Raw genomic sequence first — 18,572 nt, 5'->3', positions numbered from 1 at the left:
ATTTTTTGGGGTCAGGGTTTTTACCAAAGTGCCCTTAACCAACCCACGAGGCATACAGTGACAAGAGCTTACACGGGTAGCACAGGTCTCCTGAGATTCTTCAGCTTAAAGCAGTAATCACCAAAGCTCAAACAATCAGGTAATCACAACAAACTGCATGCTCAAAATTAAAGCTTCAAAGAGTAGATGAAAAAAGCAGAGATGACAGATGATAAATGTGGATGATAAGGAGATTTTATATTTAAATTGCAGTAAAATTAAATGCTTTAGTCTGATTTAACTCAAGCTGCAGATTTTCTCTGTTCAGTGGATTGCTTCTAGGAGTTAGCATTACAACCTTGGAAGTCTTGTTCACTTTGTCCTGCAGCATTTTTTCAGTTGATGCCAATGCTTCCATTGCTTCCCAGTTTTTCTCCCGAAGGTCCTAATCATTTTTAGAAAGAATGATTTCAGTTTATCCATTATTGAAAGATTTTTGCTTTTTACTTCATCAGTATTTTGCACTGCATTTAAATGCTGGTTACTGCAAAATTATTTCAATGGGAAATATGTATATTAGCAAAAAAATAAAAAGCAATGTTTAGAAGTCTGAATGAGAAAATAAAGATGCCCACTTCCCATGTTTTAGTATACACACCAAATATGCCAGCTATAGAGTAATTACTGTGCACATGTGACAAAGAAGAAAGCATTCAAAAGTAAACACACAAACCAAGATAAAAATATGATTTCAGGTACACCAAATATTAGGGGATTAAGGACGGGGCAAATACAGAAGTACTGCAAAAAGCTTTACATGTGATTCTTAAACAAGGCCCATGATCACGCAGACTTTCCACTGCAGCATAACATATTTTCCTCTAAACAGGTTTTATTGAATTAACGCATTTCAAGTCTACCTTGGAATAAAAGAGTCACTCCCAGTGCTTGCCCATCTTTTTTGGCATGGTCAAATGTGTATGCCATAAAGCAACCTGACATGAATGTATCAGCTACTTAATTGAGGCTGAAAACAGGGAGGCTGGAAAGCTATAAGCCACATTCTCTTAGAAGAGAAACAGAAGTCATAGGAAACTGAGCTCTGAAAGATCTATTTTAACAGCATTTCATTAGCAAATACCAGTAAGGACAATCTGCTATATTTGTCTTTCTTCAATTTAGAAATCTAAACATTAGATTAAAAACAAATAAAAAGCCAATAATCACCATTTACTGAATGCTTACTTATGTGCCCAACACTGAACCTGGTGCTTCCCATAAATTCTCATTAATCCTCACAACAACCCTAAGAGGCGTTTACTCCCATTTTATAGATGGGGAAACCACAGCTGGGGTAGGTTAAGAAATCTGGCCAAATGTACACAGCCAGGGAGGTGGCCTAACTAGAATGGACTGACTCCGCAATCTGCTGGCTCTTTTCACACCCATCAATGCCTGCAGCGATGCTGCTGCATTAGACTGGTATAACTATGTCCTTCTTATCTCAGAATCTGGATAACAAAACACAGTTGTTAGCAGTATATTGGCAAATTCACCTCAGGTTTTGTGGCCAAGCAATGCTGTTAGTGATGTTACACAAACATACAAAGGGCAATTCACATACCTAATTTTGACAAACTCAGGGGTGCAAGTACATGTCAACTTGTTAAATTAACAAATTAATGCAAACTTTGAAAAATTAAACTTTCATTAGAAAACACGTATCAATTTCCTACCAATATCCCCTTAAGAGATTTCAGTAACATTTTTAACCTTGCTTAAGTCTTAGCAATCGTACTTTTGTGTGCAAAAATTCCTTCTCTAGCAAGTTTGGATTCTACCTACAGGTGTCACCTTCTAGTCAGAATTTAAGAAAATCACCTAAATTCACTATTTGTCTATTCAATAAAAGTATTAAGACTTAAATTTCTTAGGGCTCTATCCCTTCCCATTCTAGTATAAATGTATTCAGGTTCTGAGGTCCCTAACATGCTTAACTATCAAAATTTGAACCACCTCTCATTTTAAAAAAGGAGGTTCCAGAAGGCCCTGAAAGACTAGGTTTCAATACTGGGTTACCTTTAGTTTACAAAATGGCTAGCCCAGATGACACTGATTTTAAAATACTGAGATGAAAAAATAATTTTTTCAAATAAAAGTTCAACAGAAACTCAGTTATGTTTTAAAAAAATAAAAAATCTGAAGCTGTAATAATTATAGTTTCAATATCTAAAATGATAATTGGAAGTATACAAATTAAGTCTTTTCATTTATTCATTAAAATCTGTTCTCCATAAAATGATTACTCTAATAATCCTCCCAAAAAAGGTACACACAAAACAGTACTTTCTAATAAATATTAAGAAAACTAACTAAAAGTAAATTTTTAAAAAATGGTGAAGCATGGTATTTCAGTGAAGTAATAAAAAGAAAAGCTTTATTCTGACAAAGATTTGCTTACATTGTTTTTCTTCCTCTGGTGTTCAACAGCCTCCTTCAAAGAATCTAACTCATTCTGAAGACCAGTTATTTCTTTCTCTCTTTCTGAAATTCTAAACCAGAACATGAATACACATAGCAACATTGTAGGTAAACAGTGAACACGGTTATTTATTACTACAAAATAAAAACAGCAAACAGATGATGCTTTGTAAAATGTATTAACTTAATAGGCAAACTCTTTTAAGCTTAGCTATTAACTGTCACCGTAGAAAACCTATTTGTGAGGCATTCTTATTTTCAAAAATGACTTTTACAACATGGCATGCTGATATTTGTGCTCAAGAGAAATCATCCCCTTAAGAAACAGTTCATGAATATATGAACTTCTGCAGTTATAGTTGTTTCTACTTTTATCTGTGGCAGGGAAGTAGCTATTTTCAGAAGAGTGAAAACTGATGTAGATGCATTCCCTTCAATATTTTTCCCAAAAGGTAATGAAATCAATTATGACTTTCTTTAAATGGCTAACCCACAACAAAAGTATGATGTTAATGGGAGGCAGGTATCATTATTTCCATAACATTCTCAGGATTAAGGTTTTTCTAATTCTAATGCATTAGTTAATTGCCAGAAATACAGAAAGCAATGGCAAAGAGTCACAATTCGATTCCATTATAGTTGAGAGCAGCTTGGGTAGAAAGTTAAATTACAAATAGCCTTCCCTTAAGAATAAGGCTCTATATAAGAGGCTGGCAAATCAGGGCTCTGGGCCCAAACCACAGTCTTTTTTTGTCTGGCCCTTGAGCCAAGAGCTGACTTTATGCTTTTAAAGAATTGTTTAAAAAGGGGGGGGGGGATACGAACCAGAACTCTGTGGCCCACAAAGCCTAAAATATTCACTACAGGCCATTTACAGAAAAAGTTTGCTGACTTTTGCTCTATACAAACTCCAGACTCAATTTATGAGTAAATAATTCTTAACTAGTAAACCAACATCCTTGTAAACGAGTCAAGATGAAAAGAATAATAACATTTTCCACCTAATACACTTAATGTAGTTGACGTCTAGAATGTTCAAACTTAGCCGAAATGACCTTAAATACACCCTCTTAGAGAAAACTAAAAGCCAACAATGAAAGAAAAATGCTTCAGTAAAAAAAAAGTCTCCCTAAGGGGCACCTGGGTGGCTCAGTTGGTTAAGCGTCTGACTCTGGGTTTCAGCTCTGGTCATGATCTCAGGATCTTGAGATCGGGCCCTGCATCAGGCTCAGAGGGGAGTCTGCTTTTCTCCCCCTCTCTCTGCCCCCCTCCTTTTCGAGCTCTTTCTAAGACAAAAAAATAAATCTTCACCCTACCCCCCCCCAAAAAGTATCTAAAAGAAAGCAACCATAGGAGTGCCTGGGTGGCTCAGTCAGTTAAGCATCTGACTCTGATTTCAGCTCAGATCACAATCTCAGGGCCATGAGATTGTGCATGGGGCTCAAGGCTGGACGTGGAGACTGCATGGGATTCCCTCTCCCTCTGTCCCTACCCCTCTCAGTTCATTCTCTTAAAGAAAAAAAATTAATAATAATAATATTTTTTAAAAAGCAAGCAACTATAGAGTTTTTTTTTTTTTGTTTTTTTTTTAACGCAGAAGCAGAAACTTATTTGCATCATTCAATTCCACAATGATACCAGAAGGGTGACTGAGATAAGGTAAGTAAGTAAAGCCTTAAATATCTATTTTAACTTTATTAGATGTTTTCTAAATGGCTAAAAACCTCAAAATCTCCCTCAGCAAAACCCCAAATACCATAAAAATGTACATCAGTTCAGCCAAGGGCACAGCTAAACATAGTGACCTGTAGTTCAAGAAATCCAAATAGAACTGGAAAAATTAGGTGCCATTTGAAGTTACATTAAATTCTTATCTGAGAACTGTTTAGCACATAGAAAATGATTACCACTTTCCAAAATGTGATTCAAAATTATTACTTACACTTTTAATAGTTCTTCGTGTGGGGGAAAAGATGATGCCTATTAAAAGAGTTAAATGTTATTTCAAAACAAAGCTTTTCTACAAGACTACAAAAAATTAAGCTCTTCTCAGATATAAACAAAGGTAAAAATACTATATATTCTGTATGCCTGTCACCAAGTACTTTTAATAAAAATACGTATAAATTTATAAAATGTACTGAGTATTAAATCAAATCTTCCTTCTCACTACATAAACTCTTCATTTAACATTTATTTATCAATTTTCTACTATGTATAAAGCACTGGGTTAATGCCCTAAATCTTTCTACTGTACAATTCTTATTTGACTATATTAAGCTTCCAAAAGCCCCCCCAAAATACCATAAGCTGAAGTCAAAGGAAAAACTAAGAAAAGTTAACTTGCATGTAAACAGAAATTTTACGTATAAGTACACAGACCTTCCCATATAGTATTTACATTCCTTAATGACTACAATCTCCCAAACCGAACTACTATACTATAATCTTCTTGTTGAGAACACATTCTTTGGCTCCTCATAATACTCTCTAGTTTATATACGTTCAGAAAAATCAAACTATATTGTGGTAATATCTTAAAAAAAAAAAAATTACACATTTCCATTTTATTTTCACCAAGCAGAATTATACCTTGAAAAAGCATTTTAAATAGTGGTCAACTATTATTTGTAACATTACACATTTCCTAGTTTCTCTCCAAATACTAAATCTGGGGGGCAGGGGCGAGGGAAATACGGTATACACCTACATTTAAACTGACCTCAATAGGATTTTAACTGACTTGCTAGTAAGAAAAGCATCTGGAGGATCTGAAAATACACAGATACATAGAAGACTGGAATACAGACAGTAATATTATTTGCATATGCCTTATAAAAGATTATTTTATCTTGGATGTGGCATAGCAAATTATTTTTTGAAGGACATCTTCTAAATACTTCTAAAAACTTATAAATAAAACAAGATACTTTAGTCTCCATAAAAAGGCAAAATGGTTAAGAATACTTATAGACAATTGAGGGTTATATAACTTTTTCCCACATAAATGAAAGGCAAGCTACCTAATAGTACCTACCTGTTGGTAGTTCTGTTGCTTAAGTTGCTCGATTTCAGATTTGAACAATTTGTTTTCATCCTGTACTTCCTATTTAAACAAAAATTAAACATGAATACCTGCAGAGAGATTATTTTCCACACAAACTTTTGAAATATACCATTCAAGCCAGGGAAATTCTAAAATAGTTTTTTTAAAGTGATCATTTTAAAAGTAATAAGCCCTATATTAAAACACAGTATAAAATTAGAATAAATTATTCAGTACCAATCTGGGAGTATGTCTCAATGGAAGAAAACAGGATCCAGAAACAGATCTAAATACCTCTAAGAATTTGGTATAGGGTGACGTTTCAGATCAGTTGAGCAAGTTCTAAGTGACATTTTGGACTGGATATTTCTGTTAACAGGACTGTCCTGTATACTCTAGCATGTTTAGCAGTATCGATGGCCTCCATCCTCTATACGCACTAGCACCCCTCCACCTGCTGTGACAACCAAAAATGTCTCCAGAAATTGTTCCCTGGAGAGCAGAACCACTGCAGTAAAGTAGTAATGGATTCTTTAATAATGTGGCTAGCTTTTTCTCCCCCCAAGGTTAAAATGTTATTCTTATAACTTACTCAAATGAATTACATATGAATAAGACATTAAACAAAAAAGTAAATTATAAACATATCGAAACATGAAAATATTTTTATAATCAGAGTAAGAGATACCTTCCATTCCAAGACTTCTCAGGAAATTACTTATATTTGAATACATAAAAGTTTTAAACTTCCAAAAGTGGGGAGAAAAACACAAATGAAATAAAAAGAAAAATTTAAGAAAACAAGTCACTTCTCAGGTGACAAAAGGTTAATTTCTCTTATCATGTAAAAAGAAAAGTTATAGGAAAAGTCAACCCAGAAGAAAAATATGGGAAAAATTAAAGACCAATTAATAGACAAATGAAGTACTTAACTTCTCTCACAATCAAATGCAAATTAAAACAATCCAACCATCTTTCAAGCATAATATCAAATGTTTTCATCTTTGTCAGTGTTGGGAGAGAATGAAAAGGAAATGGCCCTCTATTGGTGTAAATTTGTAAAAACACTTTTGGAGGGTGATTTAGCATTATCTAACAATATTAAAAATGAATCCATTTGGCAGAGAAAAAGAATGTAACAGAACCAACACTTGGAGCAAGAAACGTGAGCAAGAGTGGCTGGAGACAATGCAGCCATCTAAAATTTGCTATCATTTCAAATTAGTGTTCTGTGAGTACCTTCAGTATTAACATGGAGATGAGGAGATACAGATTTTCAATTTTAACTACCTCTTTTCAAAAAGAAAAAGAAGGTGCATAAACCTTTGACCCAGAATTTCACTTCCTGGAATTTTAAATACAGATATACTAGCAGAAGTATTGAAAATGCACACACAAGGATATTCACTGTTGTAATAGGAAGCACAACTCTAAATCATCTAGGCATCCATAAACCAGGACTGGTTGCATAAATGATGACAGATGATAAAACAGAATACCACGAAACCACTGAAAGTTGAAGACAGAAATGTGCTTATGTGGAAAGATCTCAAAAACATTAACAACTGAGGGAGAAAAGCCAAATACAAATGTGTGTATGGTTAAATCCAGTGTATTTAAAACAAATACACACACATATTTTATGCATGGGCACTTTCTCCAAAGATAAACAAATAATTAATAGTTTTCTGAAGAATGAGACCCAGTGTCTGGCTGGGAGGAAAGAGTACACTATTTTCGGGTAGTTAAAATTGTTTAAAATATGCAAAGACAGTAATTCACACAATCATTAATTTTAACTAAACATATTCACCTGTAACAGCTTTGTTTTGCTAGAAAGATCACTCTCCCTCTCTTTTAGTATAGCTTCTATTCTCTTCATTTCATTTTCCTTTTCTTTCAACCTAGAATTTTTATAAAGACCTTATATTCAGTTATACACATAAAAAAGGACAACCAGACTTCAATATCACCCCTAAGGGAAAAAAGCAGAAACAATGTCTAACCAGCTCTTTCTTCCCAGATTACACCAACTTACAAATTTATTTTTAAAAACATTATTTCTAGAATCACTCAACTCAAAGTACATCACAAAACTGCTACAGTTTATTTCATAGTTAACATTTCTTAAGCAAGTATGGCTTTATCTATGAAGAAAATCTAAAATAAAAAATAAAAAAATAAAGCCATAATTAGTTGACCCCGGAATTTACAATATGCCCAAGCCTTTGTGAAGCAAGGCTACGTCTAATTTAATCTGGTTCTCCCTTACCCAACATAGATTTAAGTCTTACTCTTATCTAGCTCATGTGAATCCCAACTGACCTTGTCATCCTAAGCAACAGACCTCTAGCTTAACACTCAACACTATTAAAATGATGTTTACCTATTTCCTCAGGGCAGGAACCCATTTTAGCCACTTCCGTATTCCCGTGCCAGAGGGCACAAAACAGGCTCTCTCAAATATTTGCTGAATTGAAAGTTATTTTTATCCCACCTTAATGTACAAAGAATTTCAAAATGTTTATAGGTCTACATGAAAAATGAAAAAGGAGCACACATGTAGAATAGGATTAAAAAGTTGGTGGGAAAATCCCAGTAAAACTTAAATACATATTGTTAAGTGAAAGAAGCCATTCTGAAAGCCTATATTCTGTAGGATTTCAACTATATGACATTCTGGAAAACACAAAATTATGGAGTCACTAATTATGGAGATCAGTGGTATCCGGAGATTGGGGGTGGTGGGGGAATGGTGGTTGGAGGAAGGAAGGGATGAATAGGTAGAGCCAGGAGATTTTTAGGACAGTGAAACTATCTTGTATGATACTGTAATGATGGGTCCATGTCATTATACATTCCTCAAAACCCACAGAAGAGTGAACCCTAATGGAAACTACAGACTTTAGTTACTAACAATATGTGGACACTGGCTCATCAACTTGTAACAAATGTACCACACTAACGCAAAATTTAACAAGAGAAACAAGGTGCGGGTGGGGGAAAATAGAACTCTGAACTTTACTCTCAATTTTCTGTAAATCTAAAATTGCTCCCCCCATCAAATGCTATTTTTTATATTTTTTTTTCAAAGATTTTATTTCTTTGAGATAGAGAGCACACAAGCAGGGGGGAGGGGCAGAGGGAAAGGGTCAAGCCGACTCCCCCGCAGGGCTCCATCCCAGGACCCTGAGATCGTGACCTAAGCTGAAGGCAGACACTTAACCCACTGCACCACCCATGGGCCCCTATTAATTTTTTTGAAAAAAGAAAACTGTGATGCAGAAATAGATCTAAAATCACATACTTTAATGATTTACATACCTACTACAAATGGACCAGAAATGTGTCTCTACGCTTTCTACTAGTAATGAAACAAAAGTACCTTGATAATTATATAATGCCATGATAAACAATTAGCTGTACAAATGAGAATTTTAGTGTCAAGAATAGAGACATCTCCTTTGTCTTCATAAAGACAATGACCTAATATCCTCAATATCTTACTTTTAAAGACACAGTTTCAAATGGCCAATTCTTAAACATCCATAAAGATTGATGGTATCACAGCAAAGCAAAATCTCTTAAAAATAATTGTATAAGCATGCCAAAAAGATGTCCAGATAGCCTTCTCACCACTGTGAACTGATTTAATTACCTTAAGAGAACAGACTTTTTAAGACAAAAATTTTCTAGGATGAACATCTATTAAGACCGATCCCTCCTACGCTGATCAGATTCAGTATTTTTACTCTTTAGCACAGTAACTGGTATGACAACAGATACTGTTCTCTTCAATAAGTTACTTTCTTAGAGATTCAATAATCTTCATCAGGGTTATAACTAAGATTATCTTCTGGTTGATGGGTTTGAAGGGCTTGGAAAGGATAAAGTCCCCAGCCATCTGAAGGCACTGAAAGAGACTCTGTTTTTACTATACCAAAAAGAGACTTATTAGCTTATTTGCTTCTGGACTTTAATTCCTATTTTAACAAGAAATGAATAAGAAGAAACTCATGATATTCAAGTACATTCTGCAAAATAATGAGAAGTTCCTCTTTAAAATGCTGGCTAAAATTATACTTACACAGTCTCAAGTTCTTCAAATCGTGATGCAGAACATGCCTAAGAAACGGATTCACATTTTTAATTCTAACATCAAAAAGATCAGGTACTACAAGGTATGAAGTACATATACTATATATAAAACACCAATAAGATAAAAACAAAAATAACATAATTATATGTTAAAATTAGGCCATTTATAAAACAAAGATAGGATGAACTTTAACTGAATTTTTTATATCAATTTCTTAAAGGATTACAGATTAGTATACCAATTAAACACAGATACTTAAGTAAGTTTAAGAGTCAACCTCAAAAAGTAAGGACAATAAATGCTTTTAGGCTTAGACTGACAAATCAGGCAGAAAGACTTGACAAAGATAAAATTTAACTTATTTTATTAACAACAACACAACTATGGTACAGTAATTTTATGGCAAGTAAACTCAGAGAACATACTAACTTCTTTATTTTCTAGCACAGTGAAAAAGAGATTCCATATTTGTTATGTAATATGCTGGTCATCTGTTTATACTATACCTCTTTCAAATTACGTTGTGCTACCTCCTGAACATGAGCTTTTAAAGATTCATTTTCTTCTTGAAGATCCTGAAAAAGAATTGGTATGAATTGAATTGATATTCAAGTATAAAAAAGGTGTTTACTTTTTTTTTTTTTTAAGATTTTATTTATTTATTCGACAGAGATAGAGACAGCCAGCGAGAGAGGGAACACAAGCAGGGGGAGTGGGAGAGGAAGAGGCAGGCTCCCAGCAGAGGAGCCCAATGTGGGACTCGATCCCGGAACGCCAGGATCACGCCCTGAGCCGAAGGCAGACGTTTAACCGCTGTGCCACCCAGGCGCCCCAAAAAAGGTGTTTACTTTTGTTTTTAACTTCTCACCTGTAACCATTTCCCTCGACTGGCTAGGTCTTTCTCCTTCTCTTCTAAAATAGTCTTCATGGCATTCATCTGTTCCTCCTTTCCTTTTAATCTAAAAATAAGTTATTAAGAACTATCAGTGAAAATGTTACAGAACTATACAAACCAAAATTACTGGCGACTGGAAAAGTAGATTTTAGGTTGTACTTACAGCCCAAACTGACAGTAAACTATGAAGTAAATATTTTAAGTATAAAAGCATACAAGATTTTGCAGATGATAAATTAAGAAGTATAGGACGACTGGGGCGCCTGGGTGGCTCAGTCAGGTAAGTGTCTGCCTTCAGCTCAGGTCATGATTGGGATCATGGGTCCTGGGATCGAGCCCCACATCAAGTTCCCCGCTCAGTGGGGAATCTACTTCTATCTCTTCCTCTGCCCCCACCCCATGCTCATCTTGTGTTTTCTCTCTCTCTTTCTCTCTGTGTGCTCTTTATCAAATGAAATCTTACAAAAGAAAAAAAAAAAGGTATAGAACAATTAAAGAAAAAAGTTCCATCTATCACTGCAGATCTGGATCTAAATAAATTAGGGTAGCCGTACTCTCACCCCATACCATCTTGTTTAAATCAATACCAGCAAATTTAGACAGCTTATTACCACGGGTTTGGCTATGAAATAGATAAATTAGTTTCACTGTGACTATTAAAATTTGCAAAGAGCAACATCTCAATCCAAGATCATATTCAGATTATAAATTATGAAAAATAAGACTTTCCACTCTATCCCCATTCCTGTCAAAAAGCTTAAGTTAAATCCTAATGAAAAACCTAAAACCATAATAACTTTTTGAGATATAATTTCATATTCCTAAAAATACTACTTGAAATTAAATTTTAAAAAGCTATGATTTTCATTATAACTGTATTTGATTTGTATTTGACTTGTACATACTTGTATTTAACTTGTGGAAAAGAGAGATTAAAGGGAAATGAGAGAAATGGTACTTACAAGTTCTGAAGCTCCTGGATTTGAGAAGTGATAGATAACTGAAATACAAAGAAAAAAGCAGAAAAAAAGCAATTTATACTCCATTCAATTTACCTTAAGCTTTATGATAAACTTTAAAATGTGTACACTTCAAATTACAAAGATCCTAGCTGAATTATTCATGCCAAAATGAGATGTGTTTGGATTTTGCCTTCTCTTGATTCCAATGACAGTAAGAGTAACAAAATAAAAATATGAATAGTAAGTCTAAAAAATGTGATAATTCTAAAAGTTGTGAAAATTAGAGTATTAATTGCACATATCTCTCTACTGTATCAGAGCTCTTCTTTCCAGTCTTCAAAGCCATCTGCTCAACACTGTCCTCATTTTTTTTTTTAATCATACACAGTAATCCAACAGCACCTTTTATCCCCCATTGTCTTCTCATAGTTCCTTCAGATTTTGGCTTAGATGTCCGTTCAAGAGATTTTCCTCACCTCTCTATCTATATTAGAGAACTGTGATCTTTTCATCATATCCTCTTTCGTTCAACACATGATCTTAAATCATTAACACAGTACTTTCACAAGTAGAAGGAACTCAGGAAATATTGTTGAACAACTCTGTTGAAGAATGGATGAATCCTCACTTCCATGCAATCTCACTACTTCTTCAATGAAGCCTTATCACATTAAATTCACCAAAACCCATCTATGTCCAGTAATCCCTGGCCACCTTTGAAATCCCCCAATGAAGTTTGTACTTTGTTCTATAAGCAAAGGTTGGGCAACACATATTCTATAACAAAACATGTTAATCCATGCAATTAAAAAAAAAAGGTTAAAAAAAGATTTACCAAACTGTTTTAAGTTGGCAAACTAAAATGAAACATTAATACAGAAAACTTTCTAGAAAAGAATCTTTAAAAGTTAAATAATATATTGAATAAAATATCAAGAATTCTCAAATCAGGCAAAAATAAATAAATAAATAAATAAATAAATAAATAGCACATAACCCAAAATACTTACAGCACACTACTTAAAGTTTTTTTCTGAGTAACAAGAAAAAAACCAAATAGCTCATAAATATACATACACTAACAAATCTGTCATGCTATGGCTCTGGGATTTTTACCTGTTGAGCCTTTTCAAGCTGGATATTTCCTATTTCTTCTTTAAGAGCCTCTATTTCCTGTTTCAAATCCTTGACAATGACAAAACAGACAAGATTGGACAATGGAAACACAGAAATTGACATAAAATGCAATGTACAGACAAACACATGAAATTAAATGATATTCACTAAAGTTGATAAACACAAAAGAAAAAAAAAAAACCCAACACACAGCTTTCTCTCTCCCAATACCTGAATAGTTTTCTCCTTGTTAGCAACTTTGAGAACTTCTGCTTCCAGAAGCTCTTCCACAGACTTGATCTTTCCATCCTTTTCATGAATCCTTAGATGAAGAAATGCAGTATTAAGCTTTAACAGAAATCACCAAGATCCACCAAGACAAAAAAACAGCACCAACAGGGGTCATCCAAATCAACTCTTCCCACTTTGAGTAAAATAGCAACATATCTTGCAGATAAGAAGGGAAAAAAATACTAAAAAGTCTTCCTAAATGAGGGGCGCCTGGGTGGCTCAGTCGGTTAAGAATAGGACTCTCGATCCTGGCTCAGGTCATGATCTCAGGGTGCTGGGATCAAGCCCAGCATTGGGCTGGGCTCAGCACTAAGTTTGGAGCCTGCTTAAGATTCTCCCTCCCTCTCCCTCTGCCCACCCCCTCTTTAAAAAAAAAAAAAAAAAAAAGACGAAAAAAAAGTATTTCTAAATGAGACTTCATCAGTAAATACCAGATGGCTAAAGCTGATACACTCAAAGAGAAGCAGGTGACCTGCTTTGAAAGTGCCTAGAGAATGTTAAGACTTGAACCCAGAAGAACACTAGGAAGAACCAAGTTTATCTCAACAATATTGGCTTCCAGAGTTCTGAAAGCAGTGGCAGAACGTATACACAACTATGGCATCAAACTTTACAGAGATCAAGAAGAGGATACATGATCTCTATATCCAGTATAACCTGTTTTTTTTTTTAATAGTTCTTACTGCAAAAACAGAAAATCAACAATTTGATGCCATAAGTTAATAAATGGAATCAATTCTAGAAATAGATGTTTTAGCAATCATACTGCACTAGGAAAGCATAGCTACATTCCCTTAATTCATCAGTGAAAAATTCTAGAGTGAAGGTTAAACTAACATACAGCTGTCTAAACTGCACAAAACAAGATTTATGGGCACTAAGAAAATGGACCGCAAGAGAAAAACCAGTTTAAAAATCTCATCACTTACACTTTCTTAAGTTCTTCAACTAGAGATGCAAAAGAAACCTGGAAATGGGAAAGTATCCTACTTAGTAATTTGCTCAAAATATAAATGAAGTCAGAAATAGAAAAGTATACTACCCTTAAATTTTCCACTATACCAAAATCCAAATGAGAACAGTAACCCAGGAACTGATTCTTTCTAGGTTTTTTTTAATGTCATAATTATGAAAATGAAAAGCACTCCGAAAATAAGTAGCTTTAAGGGTACTATGGTAAGTGTAGGCCAAAAGAAAAATCAATAGATATATGTTACAATTAATTTAATTAATAATTCTAACCAGATAAGAAGAAAATACAACTAGGAAATTGCCTAATTTCAGAGAACTTCTTCTACTGTTATTTAGAGTCTTTCTTTATATTTGTACACTCAAAACTTTTATCACTGCAGTAAACAGCAATGACATCCTATCTAGAGTACTCTACTCAGGGCCTGGCATACAGTCAGCACTCAATAAATTGCAGCTTCTAGTACTGTTAATCAAGTCACTAATCATTCACAGATTAAAACTATGATTGACAAACTCCACATTGGTGAAAGGAGGAATAAAGAGACTTGCTCTACTCAAACATAACAGGTTTGTGCATTGTTTAAAAGAGAACAGTTGCAGGATCTACTGAATACATTACCTGATCATTTTGCTTTGCCTTTAAGTCTTGAACTTCTTTCGTCAGAGATGAATTTTCTGTTCTTATTGCCTTTTTCAAAGATACAGAAGCATGACACACTTTTACTTTCTAAAAAATGAGTTATCTTCAAAATATCCTAACTTCTCAATTTTTTTTTAGCTGCTTCTTTCCCTCTCTGGAAGGCCCAGAAGTCTCCTGTCACACATAGCTACAATTCTATAACTTCTAGAGATAGCCAAATGAATTTTCAATTCATTTATCCCCACAAGTATTTCTACTTACGTTTCTACAACCTCAAAAGCACACAGTATACCACTTGTCAAGTCATTTCTCCCCCTAAACTCAAATACATCTTTTAACATTTCTTCTAGCAACCCTGTCCTAATCAAGTTAGTTAGGACTAATGATAATCACATAACAGAACTGGAGTCTCTCCTTTCCCTGGCCTCCAATACTATTTCATGAACTTACAAAGTCTGTTAGTTGTCATTTGGTTATAATTTGGGCATGGTGGAGGTGGGGAAGCATAAATTACAAACCAAAAAAAAAAAAAAAGGTATCTATTTCATTAAGACAATGAATGTTACAATCAAATATGCATTTTTGTATTTCTAATAAAATGTTAAATTTAATGGAAAAAAGATATATACTCGTTAAATGTGGATAACTAATATTAAGTTTTAAAAGTTATGGGAAAAATCTTAAATTACAGTAATCCTCTTCATGTTCACTGACAAACCCACAAAGAAAACAAATGTACAAAATGTTTTACATTCAGTTCCTCCTCTTTTGTGGCCACTTGAATAAGTCCAGTTTCAAGTAATTCTTCTACAGTCTTCAACTTCTCATCTTTTTCTTGAATACTGAAATCATAAATTTAAAACATATTAGCTATTTTTCAAGGTAAATGCTATCACTGCTAAATACTTTGCATCAATCAAACTCCTGTGTCCCTCAGTTCTTATAAACTTAATTCTAGAAAGGTTTCTGAGGATCTTTGCTCATGATCTAAAGGTACTTCTTTACCAATAAGTAAAATGTGTTCAAGTAATACATGCTTACAGGCTAGCCTAAATAAAATCACTGCCACACCTAACACCACAAACCTAATGTAATCCCAAATCAAACCAGTCAACAGCATACCACCCTCTTCCATTATTAAGTACAAAAAGCACTTTAAGAATCTAGATTAATATAGTTAATAATTCTGTTACCTCAAATTTGGTAGAAATGAGTCATTAAAATATAAAAAGAAAAGTTTAAACTCTTACCATTTTTCCATTTGTTCCACAACATCTTTATTAGGCTAAAATGAAAATCACCCAAAAAAAGAAAAAAGTTTAATTTTACTAAGTTTGAATGAGATAAAAATAGTTAAAAATTACAATTCTATGAAAATTGTTTAGTTTTAATTAGATTCAAAATTTAGGAAGGTGATCCACACTTGAAGACTGTTATTAAAGAATTATTTAATTCAGAAATCACAAGACAGAAGAGAAGCAGCTACACAAAAGACAAAGAAAAAGATGAAGCATAATATGACCTAGCGAAATGAATTAGTACCTTCTGAATAATTTTTTAACTACTATAAAAGAAAATCTTAAGAATAAAGAGAATTTGCCTTAATTCTATATCAATTCCGTTCTTCAAATATAAAAAAAAATCCAAGGCTCTAAACCCTGGAAGACCAAGAAGGAGGCTTTATTCTTTCTTCTTATAAATTGATTTTGACTCTTTAAAAACTAAGGTGTAACATTTATATGGGCAAGTGCAAAAATCCTGTATACAACTCAATTAATTTTTAACATGTACATATTATGTGACCACCACCTAGACCAAACATATAGAATGTTTTAAAATTGACCATAAATTGCAGGAGCAACACATGAATATATTCTCCTTGTAATGCATTAAAACATGACATGTAAGCTGACCCCCCCCCCACTTTTAACCACTTCCCTTCTAGCATCTCCCCAGAAACACAAAAGTCCCCACGGCTATAATTTATTTTGTGTCCAGAAGAGGGGCTCCCCCTTAGCATTCCCCAGCCTTCAGGAAGCTAAGCAGCCTACCAAAACAGGCTTGGGGTTTTTCTTTGAACATTTTTTCTGCCTATCCCATTCAGTACTCCCCTAAATTTGCCAGTTTACTTCCCCCCAATTTTATTATTAACTATTTTCACAAATACTATTAATCTTTCCATTGCCAAATCCAAGTCCTAAGACTCGACTTCTTACATATTTCTAAAATTAACCCCCTTTTTTTCAATGCCTTAGGTTAGGCCCTTGGCTTTATTCATCACAAATATCACAATACCACACTATTCTTCTGCCTGCTGCCTGTAAGGAATATCTTGTGAGGGGTCCAGGAAGAACTTCCCAATGGGAAAAATTTCCCTATCACTAGAAAGGAGACTGGAGCTGTCAAAAGTATATTAAGTCAGGTTTATAAACTATGAAAATAAACAATGCATTAAGTCTACAAATCTTTCATCAAGATGGGTTTTTGTCCATCTCTATTTTTGATGAATGCCATCTCAGGTAAGATTTAACAGGGGCACTTGGGTGGCTCAGCAGGTTAAGCATTGGACTCTTGATTTCAGATGAGATCATGATCTCGGTTGTGAGATGGAGCATGGCATCGCAGCGCCACGCTGAGTGTGGAGTCTGCTCGGAATTCTCCCTCTCCCTCTCCCTCTGTTCCACCCCTACCACCTCCCCCCATCCACTCCCACCCAGCTAGCACACACTCTCTTAAAAATAAAAAATAAAAAGATTAAACAAAAAATCTGTAACTATGTTGGTGATGAATGTTAACTATTAACTAGATTTAACTGTTGTGACCATTTCACATTATCTACAGATAAATCAATATGCCGTCCATCTGAAACTAATGTTATATGTCAATTACATCTCAATTTAAAAAAAGACTTAACACTATTAAGTCCAAGTTATCTGTACCTTAATCATATATTGTATTATACCTTTAGTCCTGCATATTTCTCCCCCACACAAATTCAAATACCGTATTGTTACCAGAGTGATCTAAAACACTAGACAAAACACTTACTCATCCTTGCACTATCCTTCAGGGATTTACCAACATGCTAGATCAAGTTCATGGTCCGTACACAGCATACAAAGTCCTTCATGACTGGGCCCTAGCCAGTCTTTCTATACTACTTACACTGCATACTTTGCACTTCTGCAACATGCCGATAAGCTCTGAGTACACCAGTCTGGCCACACACTGCCATGACTTTTAACACTGTATTCCCTCAGCCTGGATTTCCCCTTAGCTGTTGGGCAAACTGATGGCCATTTTTCAAAATCAAGTTTAGCAGACCCTTCTCTGTGGTGCCTCTTCACCCTCACTGTCCTTCAGATAGAATTCATTATCTCTTCCTCTAACCCTGTAGCACAGTTCAAGAATTTTATTCATCATACTTTTCTGTATTACACATGTATCTCCACACTAAAAGCCATATTCCTGAGGGCAGGAACGAGAAGTCTCACTCATCTCTGTAGCCTCAGCATGCAGCATAGTATATAGCATATACTCAATTCGTAAACATGTAAGGAAATTATTCCTTTAACGAAGTTACAGTTTAACATGTACTCTCGGTCATCAGTTTATCAAATATTCAACTGCAGAAAAGTGACCAGTTTAGCATCCATCCAACCTTTTTATTTTATACATTACTGGCCTAACCCAAACCAATTTTGTTCTCCCTAGACGATTTCCAAAACTACATTTTATATAATAATAAATTCTTCTGCAATAAAACACAAACAGGCAATAGGGCAAAGAGAAAAAACTTCCTACTTCTATAGTTTTTACTTAATAAAAATCTACTAGAACAAGAATGAAAATGCTGCTTTGCTTTAAAAAAAAAAAAAAAAAAGGATAACTCAGAACCCTACCTCCCCAGAAGTTTTATTTTATTCTGAATAAATGAGATCCTATTAACTGATTTATTTGCATCACTGGGATTATCATACAGGCTTATATCCACATGGAGCCTTCCCATCTTTAGTGGATAAACAGGTTACCTTACCTGGTATTTGTTGTCTTTCTGCCTCTTACACCTGAAGAAACAACAACTTGGCACC

General features: G+C 34.4%; 1 protein-coding gene across 6 annotated transcripts in view; it reads right to left on the bottom strand.

Annotated features, from left to right (window-relative positions):
• Window positions 1-18,572, bottom strand: part of KTN1 (kinectin 1) — a 101,163-nt gene that overhangs the window by 18,706 nt on the left and 63,885 nt on the right. For 2 of the 6 annotated variants that reach the window (XM_040641863.1, XM_040641865.1), the window contains exons 19-33: window positions 15,732-15,766; window positions 15,233-15,323; window positions 14,461-14,529; window positions 13,799-13,836; window positions 12,810-12,900; window positions 12,579-12,647; window positions 11,463-11,500; window positions 10,474-10,564; window positions 10,112-10,180; window positions 9,594-9,631; window positions 7,320-7,410; window positions 5,498-5,566; window positions 4,403-4,440; window positions 2,441-2,531; window positions 338-424 (exon numbers count right to left, since the gene is read on the bottom strand). In XM_040641863.1, the coding sequence (XP_040497797.1) occupies window positions 338-424; window positions 2,441-2,531; window positions 4,403-4,440; window positions 5,498-5,566; window positions 7,320-7,410; window positions 9,594-9,631; window positions 10,112-10,180; window positions 10,474-10,564; window positions 11,463-11,500; window positions 12,579-12,647; window positions 12,810-12,900; window positions 13,799-13,836; window positions 14,461-14,529; window positions 15,233-15,323; window positions 15,732-15,766 (1,005 nt within the window). The remainder of the gene's footprint in view (window positions 1-337; window positions 425-2,440; window positions 2,532-4,402; window positions 4,441-5,497; window positions 5,567-7,319; window positions 7,411-9,593; window positions 9,632-10,111; window positions 10,181-10,473; window positions 10,565-11,462; window positions 11,501-12,578; window positions 12,648-12,809; window positions 12,901-13,798; window positions 13,837-14,460; window positions 14,530-15,232; window positions 15,324-15,731; window positions 15,767-18,572) is intronic. The other 4 variants (XM_040641866.1, XM_040641868.1, XM_040641864.1 and 1 more) reach the window with 2 other exon arrangements.

The sequence above is a fragment of the Ursus maritimus genome, unplaced genomic scaffold (genome assembly GCF_017311325.1).
Source record: "Ursus maritimus isolate PB19 unplaced genomic scaffold, ASM1731132v1 scaffold_25, whole genome shotgun sequence".
Taxonomy (NCBI): Eukaryota; Metazoa; Chordata; class Mammalia; order Carnivora; family Ursidae; genus Ursus; species Ursus maritimus.
This window is presented reverse-complemented; position numbering and strand designations above follow the sequence as displayed.